Source organism: Odocoileus virginianus, unplaced genomic scaffold (genome assembly GCF_023699985.2).
Source record: "Odocoileus virginianus isolate 20LAN1187 ecotype Illinois unplaced genomic scaffold, Ovbor_1.2 Unplaced_Contig_3, whole genome shotgun sequence".
NCBI lineage: Eukaryota > Metazoa > Chordata > Mammalia > Artiodactyla > Cervidae > Odocoileus > Odocoileus virginianus.
This window is the reverse complement of record NW_027224320.1, coordinates 3,240,001-3,253,278: the sequence shown is the minus strand read 5'-3', so window position 1 is coordinate 3,253,278 and position 13,278 is coordinate 3,240,001. Positions and strand designations below refer to the sequence as shown.

General features: G+C 56.6%; 1 protein-coding gene across 2 annotated transcripts in view; it reads right to left on the bottom strand.

Moving 5' to 3' along the window:
• Nucleotides 1-13,278, bottom strand: part of FGD5 (FYVE, RhoGEF and PH domain containing 5) — a 124,852-nt gene that overhangs the window by 52,694 nt on the left and 58,880 nt on the right. For both annotated transcript variants that reach the window (XM_070463539.1, XM_020872525.2), the window contains exon 3: nucleotides 12,104-12,239. In XM_070463539.1, the coding sequence (XP_070319640.1) occupies nucleotides 12,104-12,239 (136 nt within the window). The remainder of the gene's footprint in view (nucleotides 1-12,103; nucleotides 12,240-13,278) is intronic.

Genomic DNA, 13,278 nt, shown 5'->3' with positions numbered 1-13,278 from the left:
AGCCCCAGGCTGCGTGGCCTGGCCCTCGGCATGGCCCCGTGTAGGCCGGGGACCACTGCTCTCTCTCCAGCGTCCTGTCCTGCGCAGACGGAGAAGCCACTCCCAACCTCCTGTTTTGTCCTGTTAGCAGGCCTATTGGGTTGAGACCTGCTCGGCCTTTAAACAGCTGCCTCTCTCCATCCCCCTGGTCTCTGCCGGCCGGCAGAGCCCCGTGTCCTGACGTCCGGGGCCTGGCTCAGTGCCCCCTCTCCCGTGCACACCTGCCCCCTGCCCGCAGTCACCGGGGCACGCCAGCCCCCACGCCGTAACCCCCAGTCTCTTGCCTCCTGGAGACATCTTTCCTTCTCAGATGACTGTCACCACCCGGGCCTCGTCCCCGCTCAGAACTGCCCTGCTCTAAGTGGGTGAGCTGTCTCTGGTCCCCATCGCAGACCTGAGCTCCCGAGCGTCCCACGGCTTCAGCTGAGCTGCGCTCTTAGCTCATGAGAGGAACAGCCAGGGATCTACTCCCGCCCACCCAAGGCTGGGAGGCTGCCGTTCTCTGTCACCTGCAGCCCCGAGCGGCCCCACGGCCCCCGAGAGAACCTGCCCTCCCACCGGATGCTGACGCCTGTGCTCTGGGGTCAGGAGACCTGGTTTGAGGCGTGGGCCCCACCCCTTCACCTACACACCTGGACAAGTTCTTTCTCTTCTCTGAGCCCCATCGGTGAAACAGGGAGAACAATGCCCCCCGAGTAACAAAAGAGCTGCTGCGTCTCGGACACTGTGACAGCTACTATGGTTGTTCAGTCGCTCAGTCGCTCAGACTCTTTGCGACCCCATGGACTGCCTTCCCTGTCCATCACCACCTCCCAGAGTTTGCTCACACTCATGCCCATCGAGTAGTGATGCTGCCCAACCATCTCATCCTCTGTCATCCCCTTCTCCCACCTTCAATCCTTCCCAGCACCAGGGTCTTTTTACATGAGTCAGTTCTTCGCATCAGGTGGAGAAAGTACTGGAGTTTCAACTTCAGCATCAGTCCTTCCAATGAACATTCAGGACTCATTTCCTTTAGGATGTATTGATGGGTCTCCTTGCAGTCCAAGGGACTCTCAAGAGTCTTCTCCTGCACCACAGCTCAAAAGCATCAATTCTTCGACACTCAACCTTCTTTACTGTCCAACTCTCACATCCGTCATGACTACTGGAAAAACCATTAGTTCAGTTCAGTTCAGTTCAGTTGCTCAGTCGTGTCTGACTCTCTGCGACCCCATGGACTGCAGCAAGCCCAGGCTTCCCTGTCCATCACCAACTCCCGGAGTTTACTCAAACTCATGCCCATCGAGTTGGTGATGCCATCCAGCCATCTCATCCTCTGTCATCCCCTTCTCCTCCTGCTCCCAATCCCTCCCAGCATCAGGGTCTTTTCCAATGAGTCAACTCTTCGCATCAGGTGGCCAAAGTACTGGAGTTTCAGCTTCAGCATCAGTCCTTCCAATGAATATTCAGGACTGATTTCCTTTAGGATGGACTGGTTGGATCTCCTTGCAGTCCAAGGGACTCTCAAGAGTCTTCTCCAACACCACAGTTCAAAAGCATCAACTCTTCAGCGCTCAGCTTTCCTCACAGTCCAACTCTCACATCCATACAGGACCACTGGAAAAACCATAGCCTTGACTAGACGGACCTTTGTTGGCAAAGTAATGTCTCTGCTTTTTAATATGCTATCTAGGTTGGTCATAACGTTCCTTCCAAGGAGTAAGCGTCTTTTAATTTCATGGCTGCAATCACCATCTGCAGTGATTTTGGAGCCCCCCAAAATAAAAGTCTGATACTGTTTCCACTGTCTCCCCATCTATTTCCCATGAAGTGATGGGACCACATGCCATGATCTTAGTTTTCTGAATGTTGAGCTTTAAGCCAACTTTTTCACTCTCCTCTTTCACTTTCATCAAGAGGCTTTTTAGTTCATCTTCACTTTCTGACATAAGGGTGGTGTCATCTGCGTATCTGAGGTTATTGATATTTCTCCCAGCAAGCTTGATTACAGCTTGTGCGTCTTCCAGCCCAGCATTTCTCATGATGTACTCTGCATGTAAGTTAAAGTTAAATAAGCAGGGTGACAATATACAGCCTTGACGTGCTCCTTTTCCTATTTGGAACCAGTCTGTTGTTCCATGTCCAGTTCTAACTGTTACTTCCTGACCTGCATACAGGTTTCTCAAGAGGCAGGTCAGGTGGTCTGGTATTCCCATCTCCTTCAGAATTTTCCACAGGAAAAACCATAGCTCTGACTATATACAGACCTTTGTCGGCAAAGTGATGTTTTTGCTTGAAGACTTACTGTGTGCTAAGTATGGTTCTGAGCTTTCCAGATGGATTATCTCATTAAATCCTCCCCACAGCATATGAGGCAGGAACTGTTATTCTTACCTCCATTTCACAGATGGGGAAACTGAGGCACAGGGAAGTCCTATCCCTCTCCCGTTCCATTCCTCCATTCCTCACTGTCCCAAGGAACTCAGATTTATTTGTAAGCTCACTTAGCTTTTCTGTACCTCAGGGCTTTCCGGCTCATTCAGGTTCCTGTGTCCAGAACTTCCCTGTGATCTATGAAGTGTCTCTAAGTCACCGGCTAAACCTTAGCTGGGCAGAGCGCCAGGGTGGGCCCCCGACGCTCCATGCCCGCCAGCCTCCTCCACCGCATATCCTGTGGGTGGTGGGTGGGGGGACCACATCCGGACAGAGAGAAGGGGCTGCTGACCAGGGCTGTTTCAAACCCTGGGAAATATTCCTAATGAGCCATAGCCGTTTTGAGGGTCCCAGCGAGCGGCCTTGCTGGAGGGCCCTGAGGTCACGTCTGGAGCTCAGGGAGCTAGACTCACGGGGGTGGCAGGGACCCCACGAGAACGTTGTCCCCGAGGCCCCCCGGGTGCTGCCGGGCGGTCAGCATCTTCCCCCTCGGAATGCACCAGGGTTTCCAGCAGGGACTTTGGCGGCTGCTGGGAGGTTCAGACAGGTGCTTGGGGAGAGGAGCGTCGCTTTTCTCTCAGCTGTCACCTGTGTTTGCACAGGTGGCAGAGAAGGCATGAGGCGGGCCAAGGAGAGGCCACACCTGCAGGTCAAGGAGGGAAGCAGGTGGGACCAACGGCGCCTCTCCCCCGTCTCCCCCTCCCCCAGGAACCAGCAGTCAGCTTCTGCTCCGGGGACACCCAGCCTCACTCGAGCTCTTGAGCACAAGCTGGAGTGAGCCTGGGTTTGGCCCAGATTCTTCAGAGAACTTCCAGCATCGCAGAGAGTCTCTGGTCCTGGATGCGATTTGTAATGCTGACGGTGTGTTATCTCGGAGCACCCCACGAGGCTTCAGGAGACCTGACTTCTGACTCCGTCTCCAACCTGCCGGACAGCCTCGAGGGAGCGGCAGCCTCTCCCAGAGCCGCGGTCTCCTCCCTGGGAGACAAAGGGCTCTCGCGTATCACAGCCCCCACGCCTGTCCCCTCCCCATCCCTGGCATCCACCATTCCTTTCTCTGCATCTGCGGCTCTGACTGGCTCAGTCTCCCGCACGTGGTGTTTGTCCTTCTCTGACTCCCTGCCTTCACCGAGCATCGTGCCCTCGGGGTTGGGCCACATTGTATCATGTGACAGGACTTCCTTCCTTTTAGAGGCTGAGTAGTGTCCACCGTGTGTGAAGACCACGCTGTTTATGCACCCATCCTTTGATGGACACTGAGAAGGTAGATTTCATGTTAAGTGCTCTTAATAAAGTAAAGAACCACAGCGGTCCTGTCTGTAGCATCTCACTTCAGTTTGAGAAAGGACCACCCAAAGGTCAGGAAGCCAGTCAACGACTGGGCTCCCCGCCTTCATGCTGCGTGCTCTGCGTCCTACGTATCTCTCTCCTTTCTATGAAGCCACGTCCTACATTCCTTCCTAGAGCGCACTACGCCTCACCTCCTCCTGGAAGCCTCCCTGGTTGTCCTGACTCTTAAGACTGGGACACTCACACGGCTCAGGCACAATTACACAACTGAGACCCTGTAATTGTTCCAGCTCCCTTGCAGCCTTTGATCTGTAAATAACTGTGATGGGTAACCTTCATGAAAGGACATAAAATGTAGCGCCTAGAGATCACCACACGAGAAGCCTTCTCATTCTCCACCCTGACCCTCAGTCCCCACGGTCGGGCCCCACTGGCTTCTTTTCCTGCACCTCGGGGAGCAGAGGGCACTGCGGATGCTCCACACAGACTGGACGGCTGACACACAGACCAGAGCTCAAACTTGAGTGCACATATGAGCCGCCGGGGGGCTCTTGTTAACATGCAGATACTGGGCAGATGTAGGGCCTTGGGGTGCTGGGGGTCCGCGGGTCAGACTCTGAGCAGCCAGGCTGTGGGCCAGGCACAGAGCATGACAGTCACTAAGTCAGGAGGGAGAACGGGAGGGCAAAGGTGACCTCATGGCCCCAGCTCTAAACTGGTCAAAGGGGTCTGAGCCTTGGCAGAGAGGAAAACCAAGCACAGAGGAAGCGCTCCAAGGACCGGGGCGTCCCAATGCCGCCGTCCCCAGTCTGGGGGCTCCTGACAGCCCGCAAGCCCTCCAGGGCCCTGAACAAGGATGTGTGGGACAGGCGGGCACCCAGGACACCCCCCAGGACCTCTGCGCCCCTGTTCTCTCCCTTCCGCTTTAGGTTCTGAGAGTCTGCGTCTTCATCCTCCTCCACTCAACTGTCTGAAAATCAATTCTCTGTGTTAACTTGGCCGAACCGCCATGCTCTGTAAATTTTTCATGACTGAAGGGGTGTTTTGTTCATTAAACTGTCCTTCATCTGCGATCATTTTCCTTGCATAAATGCAGGAACTGGGTCTAATGCATTCATTTATGTATCAGTTTCTTTGAGGATATTGACCAAATGCTATTTTACGTGCCAAGCAGCAGCGACATAACTGAGAATAGGATAATCACGGTCCCTGCCTTCCTGGAGCTATTCTGAGAGGGAAAGGTAAACAGTATGCGACTAAGCAGAAGAAATAACACAGAACACAATCACAGCCTGAGATAAGGAAGAGGAAGGAAAGGACAGGAGTGAGCGAGCCAGGAGAGGCCTCTTGGAGGAGCTGGCGTCTCTTCGGAGCCCTGCAGACCGTGGTGCCAAGAGCAGGAAGGGCGTCTCGCGTGGAAATAAGTCCAAGTGCAAAGGCCCTGGGGTGCGGGTAAGGAACAGACCACCTCGTTCTGCAGCCTTTGTGGCTGAATTCCATTCCATCCGTGATTAACACATGACAACAGGAGATGAAATGCCAGGGACTTAAAAGTCTTTCCAATCTGGTGCCAATCACCAGAATAGCAAACTCGAGAGGAGAGGCAAGGACTTGGGCGGTGAGGGGTAGGACGCACGGAAAAGTGGCGAGTTCTGCTGGGGATGTGCCGAGTCTGAGGCATCTGCAGGGCTTCCGAGAAGGGCCCCCTAAAGCAGGTGGCAGCTGGAACGTGCGGCTAGAGGGAGGGGTGGGGCGGAACGTCAGCTTCGGGGACCCCCGCTGCCGCTGCTGGAGCAGAGGGCAAGGAGGGGAGCGGGGCTGGAGGAGCCCAGGCCCCGGAAATCAACACCTCCATGGAGCGGATGGTTGGGGAAGTGGGGAGAGAGCGAGGAGAAGACAGAGGCTGAGACGCAGAGGCTGCTCCTGGGGCGGGGAGACACCAGAGCAGAGGCAGACAGTGTGCAGAGCAGGGACCACAGCGAGGGGGCGGGGAGCCGGGGGAGCCTGCTTGTAGGCGGAGCAAAGGCCTGCAGAGCCCCTCCTCCCCCGCCCCCCGCCCCGGGCTGACCTCCCGGGCTCACTCCCACCTCTGTCCTGGGGCTCCCTGCCCACAGGGCAGTCCCCAGACCTTCCCAATTTCGTCCTCCTTCCCAACAGCCAGCTCCCAGCTCAAAGGTTTCCTCCTCATCACAAAGGCTTCCCAGGAAACTGGAACCTTCTTGTATCTCTGGAGGGAACCTCGAATGGGCCAGCTTGTAAAAGAGTATGGCAGGTCCTCAGAAAATTCCTTGAGCTCCAAGATCACTGTGGATGGTGACTGGAAGCCATGATGTTGAAAGACACTTGCTCCTTGGAAGAGAAGCTATGACAAACCAGACAGCATATTAAAAAGCAGAGACATCACTTTGCTGAAAAAGGTCCATATAGTCAAAGCTATGGTTCTTCCAGTAGTCATGTACTGGATGTGAGAGTTGGACCATAAAGAAGGCTGTGTGCCAAATAATTGATGCTTTTGAACTGTGGTGTTGGAGAAGACTCTTGAAAGTCCCTTGGACAGCAAGGAGATCAAACCAGTCAATCCTAAAGGAAATCAGTCCTGAATATTCATTGGAAGGACTGACACTGAAGCTCCAATACTTTGGCCACCTGATGCAAAGAGCTGACTCATTAGAAAAGACCCTGATGCTGGGAAAGATTGAAGGTGGGAGGAGAAGGGGACGACAGAGGATGAGATGGTTGGATGGCATCACTGACTCAACAGACATGAATTTGAGCAAATTCTGGGAGATAGTGAAGGACAGGGAAGCCTGGCGTGCTGCAGTCCATGGGGTCACAGAGCCAGACACGAGGGAGCCACAGAACAACAACAAAGAATGACTATGTGATCCAGCAATTCTACTTCTGGGTACACATACAGAAGAACTGAAATCGATATCTTAAAGAGAGACTTGCACACCCAAGTTCACAGCAACGTGATTCACAGTCGTGGGAAAGTGGAGGCAACCCGAGCATCCATGGATGGATGAACTGGCAAAATGTGATATGAACACATCATGGAATATCATCCAGCCTTCCAAGGGAGGAAATCCTGACACATGTGACAACATGGATGTACCTTGAGGACATTCTGCCAAGTGAACTAAACCAGACACACAAAAACAGATACGCTGAGAGTCCGCACAGTGGAGGTATCTAGAGTAATCACTATCACAGAAGCAGAGAGTGGAATGGTGCGTGCCAGAGGCTGTGGTGCGGCGGGGCGTTGCTCTCTAAGATGTACTGAGTCTCAATTTGGGAAGATGAAGCAGTTCTGGAGATGGACAGTAGGGATGGTTGCCCAACAATGTGAATGTTCTTGGCATGACTGAACCTTATACTTAAAAATGGTCAAGGTGGAAGACTGTATGCTATGTGCATTTTAGAACCTTTTTTTTTTTTGCTGTGCCAGGTCTCAGCAGTGGCACACGGGGTCTTCTATCTTCAATGCAGCACGTGGGATCTTTAGTTGCAGCACGTGGGATCTAGTTCCCTGACCAGGGACTGAACCCAGGCCCCCTGCATTGGGAGCGTGGAGTCTTAGCCACTGGACTGCCCGGAAGTCCTTCAACAAAACTCTTAAAAACGGAAAAATAAAAAGCCTTCTTCAGCCTCCCGAAGTTTCCCCCCTCTCTCCTCACCTCCCCCTGCCCGCCGGTGCTCGGCCCCCACCTCTGCGGTTTGCGTGGTCTTGTAGCACGTTCGCCACCAAAACCCATCTGAGGGGGTTTTCTGGACGACTGCTCATCACCTGGAAGGTACCCACCAGCAGAGTCAGGAGACACCTGGTCTGACCTGTGGCTGGTGTTTCTTCAGCCCTCAGAGGGGTGCCTGGCGCACAGTAGGTGCTCAGGAAATAACTGGCAAAGAAACACCACTCTGCCGAAGAGGAGGGCCGGGTGGAACTGGGTGAGGTCACAGAGAGAAGAGGTGCAGACGGGAGGGAGCCCACTTCCCACCGGAGGCGGTTCTCTGGGAAGGCGGCTGGCTGCAGTGGAGGAAGCTGTGGCAGGTGTGGCCCGGCCTCCCGGGCCCAGAGGAGCGCGTCTGCAGTGGAGCCAACGCGCGCCGGAACACGGGGTTCACGGTCTGCGGCGTGGAGAAGGTGCAAGGTGACCTTTAACACGGGTTGGGGGCTGGCCCCGTGGAGATGACCAGAGTTCAAGCAGATCTTTTAACCCCGACAGACAGTCAGGGCGAGGTCGCAGGTGCAAAGCTGGGATTAGGAGGCCAGCAAGGCCCCCACCCCCCACAGGGACCCTGGGTGCAGCCGGGAGGGGGCGTCCTGCCTGGGCGGGGACCAGAGAGGGTGGGCAGGCAGGACGGGTCTGCTCCAGAGGACAGGGCTGGGCTCAGGGGTGGACCCGTCCAAGAAAACAACATCCTTGGTGACAACGGGACTCCAGCCAGGGAGGAGGTAACCCGAGGGGCCGCCAACTCCGGGGCTGATCTCGGGGGAGCTGGTATATTGCCCGAAAAGGCCCCGTTAGCTTGAAAACCGGGCGCACTGTCGGGAGGAAAACCGGCCAGCAGCTTGTGAATGTCTCCTTTCATTGCTAGATCTATTTTTAGGTCCGTCTCGATTCCCTTTCTTTGCCCCCTCTTTCCTTCCACCCACACCCTCTGTCTGTCCGCGAGTGGGAGCGAGTGAGGTCAGACAGGTGGGTGGACCAGCTGGGCTCAGCTTCCTGTCCCGCTGCAAAAATCTCTGCCCTCCTGCCTGGGTCATCCCAAAACATCTGGGAAGGGTGGGTGGGGCTCAGCACTTTATTTATTGTTACGTAAACCATATCACCCTGGAGGAAGGGTGGGGCTCACCACCATATCCCCACACACACCCAAGGTCCAGGGGAGGCCATCCCAGTCCAGGGCTGCCCCTTTGAGACGGCTGGGGTGGAAATATGAGTCCCCTTGCCCCCAGGACACAACAAAGGCACAGAGAGGTGAGGTCTGCTTTTCGGAGAAGCAGAATTTTCAGCGAGGATGGGAGACGGAAGAATAAGAAGTGAACGTTCTACCTCCCCACCCCAGGAAAGACTGCTCCGTCTGGAAACTTCCCAGTGGCCGAGCGGCCCTCACCCCCCAGGACTGCCAGGGAGCGCCCTGCAACAGCCTGTGGTGGGGGCTTGATCAGGAGGTACAGACACTGGTTGGAACCCTCTCCCGGGATCCACCCGCAGGAAAGTGTTTGTGTGAGGAGGGGTACGAACAGGTGCCCTGCAGGGCTGTCCTCAGAGCAGAGGCGGCTAAGACTCCGAGCTCCTAATGCAGGGGGCCTGGGGGTTCGATCCCCAGTCGGGGAACACGGTCCCACATGCTGCAACTAAGAGTTTGCCCGCCTCAACTAAAAGACCCTGCATGCTGCAACGAAGGCCGGGAATCCTGTGTGCAGACCAATAAATCAGTTATTTCCCAAACATCAGAGACACTCTAAATGCCCCTCAGCGAGGGGAGGGTAGAAAAATGACAGCACATCCAGACACTGGAAGAGTCGGGCACGAAATGAAGGAAGGGAGAGCTCCCTGCACCGACGTGGGACAATGCCTAAAATACTAGTGAATGAACCCCACCAAGCGACTGCCCCTGTTTCTCAGAGCTTGATACGGTTTATGGGGGGAAGAAAAACACAGCTCCACAAATAATGCCATCCATTTCGTCCATTTCCAACACTTAATAAATGATGGGTGTCAGTGGAATGCAGGGGAGAAGCTGTGGAAGGACACACAGCCGACCGCATACCAGGTACCCTGGCGAGGGCCCCGGGGCGGGGAAGGAGCGCCCCAGGGCACTGAGCCCTCGCCTGCGGGGATCTCAGACGTGACGAGGACCGCCCAGCGGAGCGCGCCCCGGGTGACGGAGACCTGACGTCCACAGGGGCCTCCACTGATGCAGCATCACAGAGGCCTCACGGGGAGGACGGGGCGGGGCGGCTAGAGGGGGGCGCGCAGTCTGTTTGGCAGGTGAGGAGGCTGGGCTCCTGAGAGTGGACCGACCAGCCTGGGGGGTCTGGCCTGCCCCGTCTCCCTCTGGGCGCTCAGGACGGGGGGACGGTCCTTCTCATGGTGGCAAGTGGCCGGCAACACAGTGGGAGGGGGAGATGCAGGAGGTCCCGGGGGAGGTGGGGAGCCATCACGGGGTACACGGAGCTGCACGTGGGGGGCCCCACTGCTGTCTCAGCCCCTCGGCTCTGCGGGGACCCAGCCCCAGCGCCAGCGTCAGAGGACCGACCCCCGAGGACAGCGGGGGCGCTCTGCTCCCAGACTCCACGACCCCAGCGATGCCCAGAAGAGCCAGAGTCAGAGCTCACCTCCCTTCCCCACACGCCCACCCCTCGCGGAGCCAAGAGCTCCTCCCGGAGGGAGGGGAGGAAGCGGAGAGGCAAGAGAAGGCCACCAGGATCGCAGCAGAGAAACAGACAGACAAGACTGGGTTTGGAGTCAGCCCTGTTTCCAGCCCCTTCAATCACGGGCAGTGTGGCCTTGGGCAAGTGACTTAACCTTTCTGAACCTCTAAGTCCTCGACCGCAGAAGAGGGGAAATGCCCCCGACTTCAGCGCTGTTGTAAGGAATGAGAGAGAGAGCAGACTTGGGAGCGCTGAGTGCCCGGCACACAGCTCGCTGCCCCAAGAGTGAGGAGCAGCGAGAGGAGGGAGGGGAAGGGACCACGGCCGCAGGTGGGAACGCCCCCGAGCCTAACCCTGACCTAACCCTAACCCTGACCTAACCCTAACCCAACCCTAACCCAACCCAACCCTAAACCTTGAGCATCCTCACAGCACCGGGCAGATGACATGAAAAGCCCTGTGCAGACAGGTGAGTGAACTTTTAAAAGAAACCAAATGCACGAGCCAAAATGAAACTCGTGCCCATTTGTCAACTGCTCGGTCAGTGCCAGGCACCTGGGCTGGTGCGCCCGGAGGAAGAGCCTGTGGTCAGAGTGGACCACCTCACCTGGGCTGGGAGGGGAGGACGCCTGCCCGCAGTCGGGGGACAGAGAGGAACAGATGCTGAGGGAGGAGCCTGCTCCTCTGCGTTCGGGCTCCTTCTCCCCGGCAGACGGGAGGGGGCCCAGGAGATGAGGGGAGAACCCCAGGCTGGTCTCGGGCGGCCCGGCGGTGGGTGCCACCCTGGTCTAAACTCCTGGGCCCCAGAGTCTCGTGATGTCGCCTGGGGGACACCAGTTAACAGCGGTGTGGCCACGGACAGGTTCTTCGGCTCTGATAGTTTCTGCAAACGTGAATATGGGAAAACAGCCCGTGTGTCCGGGAAGCGCGTGAAAGGGCTAAGCTTGGGTTGGGAATGGCGAGAGGGGCGGGCTCATGTCAGCACCGGATGGCGAGCAGATGTAAGCACCACCACGAACAGGCCTGATGCCTGATAACAAGGTCCTGGCCTCGACTGTGACCTAAGCCTCACCTCACCACCCACCTCCAGGGCTTCCGTGGTGGCTCAGATGCTAAAGAATCTGCCTGCAATGCAGGAGACCCAGGTTACAATCCCTGGGTTGGGAAGATCCCCTGGAGGAGGGCATGACAACCCACTCCAGCATTCTTGCCTGGAGAATCCCATGGACAGAGGAGCCTGGCGGGCTACAGTCCGTGGGGTCACAGAGAGTCGGACACGACTGAGTGACTAGCACTTTCAGGTTCACTTTCTCACAGCCTGGCCCACCTCCCCACCCCTCACTCCAACATCACTGTAGGGAGTAAGGACATCTTCATGAAACTCACTCACAATCCTAACTCATGGCACCCTCACAATTCCCACTTCACAGATGAGGAAACTGAGGCCCAGGTCACTAACCCCGAGGTCATCGGAATCTAGCCCTTTGTGCTCACTCAGTCGTGTCTGACTCTTTGTGACTCCGTGAACAGTAGCCCACCAGGCTCCTCTGTCTGTGGGGATTCTCCAGGCAAGAATACTGGAGAGGGTTGCCATGCCCTTCTCCAGGGGATCTTCCCAACCCAGGGACTGAACCCCGGTCTCCTGCATGGTAGGCAGATTCTTCACCATTGGAGCCACCAGGGAAGCGCTGCCTTGATTCAAGTCAGGCAGCTCAATCCCACGTCCCCCCCACCCCCACTGAGGCTCTGGAAGCCCCAGGCTCCGGGGACCCAGGCGGGCACGAGCAGTCAGCCCCGCAGCATCCCAAGGCCCTGTCTGCCATGTGTCTTCAGGCAGCAGCCCCGAACGAGACTCTGCCTCTGCATCCAGCCAAGGCTCAGCTGTCTGCAAAGAGCTCCCTCTGCCCCAAGACGGAAGGGATGGACCTTCCCTCCACATTCACATCTCTGACCCCCACAGCCCACCGGCCTCCCGCCTACCTTGTGGGTGAGGCTGGGGTCTCTCGCAGCACTGTCCTCCTCCTCCTCCGAGCTTCCATGCTCTTCATCCGACGTGAGGTCCTCCTTGGGGGCCGCTGTCGAGATGGGACAGACCTTGTATGGCTCGGTGTAGGCGCTGGGGACACAGAAGAGGAGAGAGAGGGGGTCAGAGCCGCCAGTCTGGCCAAGGGACAGCAAACTGGCCGGGGCCTTGCTAACATCATTAGCCGTTACCGAGCGCTCCGTGCCTCCATGGGGACCCAGAGACAGGTAAGACCAGGCAGGACCTCCTTCCTGCCCCAGCCCCACCAGCCTGTCCTGGTTCACGGGACGTTCCAAGCTCTTCGCTGCCTCGGGGCCTTTACACATGCTGTTCAAGACAGACCTGTCTTCCCATTAGCTGCAAGGAGACCCAGGTTCGATCCCTGGGTCAGGAAGATCCCCTGGAGAAGGGAACGGCAACCCACTGCAGTATTCTCACCTGGAGAATGCCATGGATGAAGGAGCCTGGAGGGCTGGCCCCATCACAGCAGCCTCCTTGCTCCCAGCCCCCTCTCTACACAGCAGAGTGACTGTCTTACAAGACAAACTGGCCACAAGCCACTCTCTTGCTCAAGAACCTTCAATGGCTCCTCCTGCCTTTGGCAACATGGTCCGAGATGACTTCTCCTAAAATCTCTCTTCATACTAAAAATTCAAGCATCTTGCCTTATTAAATTTTTATCGATACTAATTCCTGCCCTCTGGGAATGATGGATGGATGGATGGATGGATGGACAGATGGATGGAGAAGCAGCTGTGAGGAAGGAGTCTCCACTCTCTGGAGTGGCTGTGCCAACTCTATTCCAGACCATCAGTGGGCAGGCTCAGGACCCCTGCCTCAGGCCTGGTCCATGCAGGGGGAAGCATGGCCTGGAGGGTCCATCAGGAGAGGACATGAGTGTTAGGCTGCGGTGCAAGGAGAGGCTATTCCTGGCACCAGAAAGACCATGGACACCTCTCTCCAGGTCTGCCCAGAGAAGGACCGGAGTCCTCTGGCCCACGCGGTGGCCAAGAGCCAGAAAGATCAGGGAGAAGCGGCCTGTTCCTGCCTGGACTCCTGGGGCCGTGAGTGTGTGTACAGTGTGGGCTTACGGTCACGCACCTGAGTGTACAGAGACACAGCCCTGACCCAG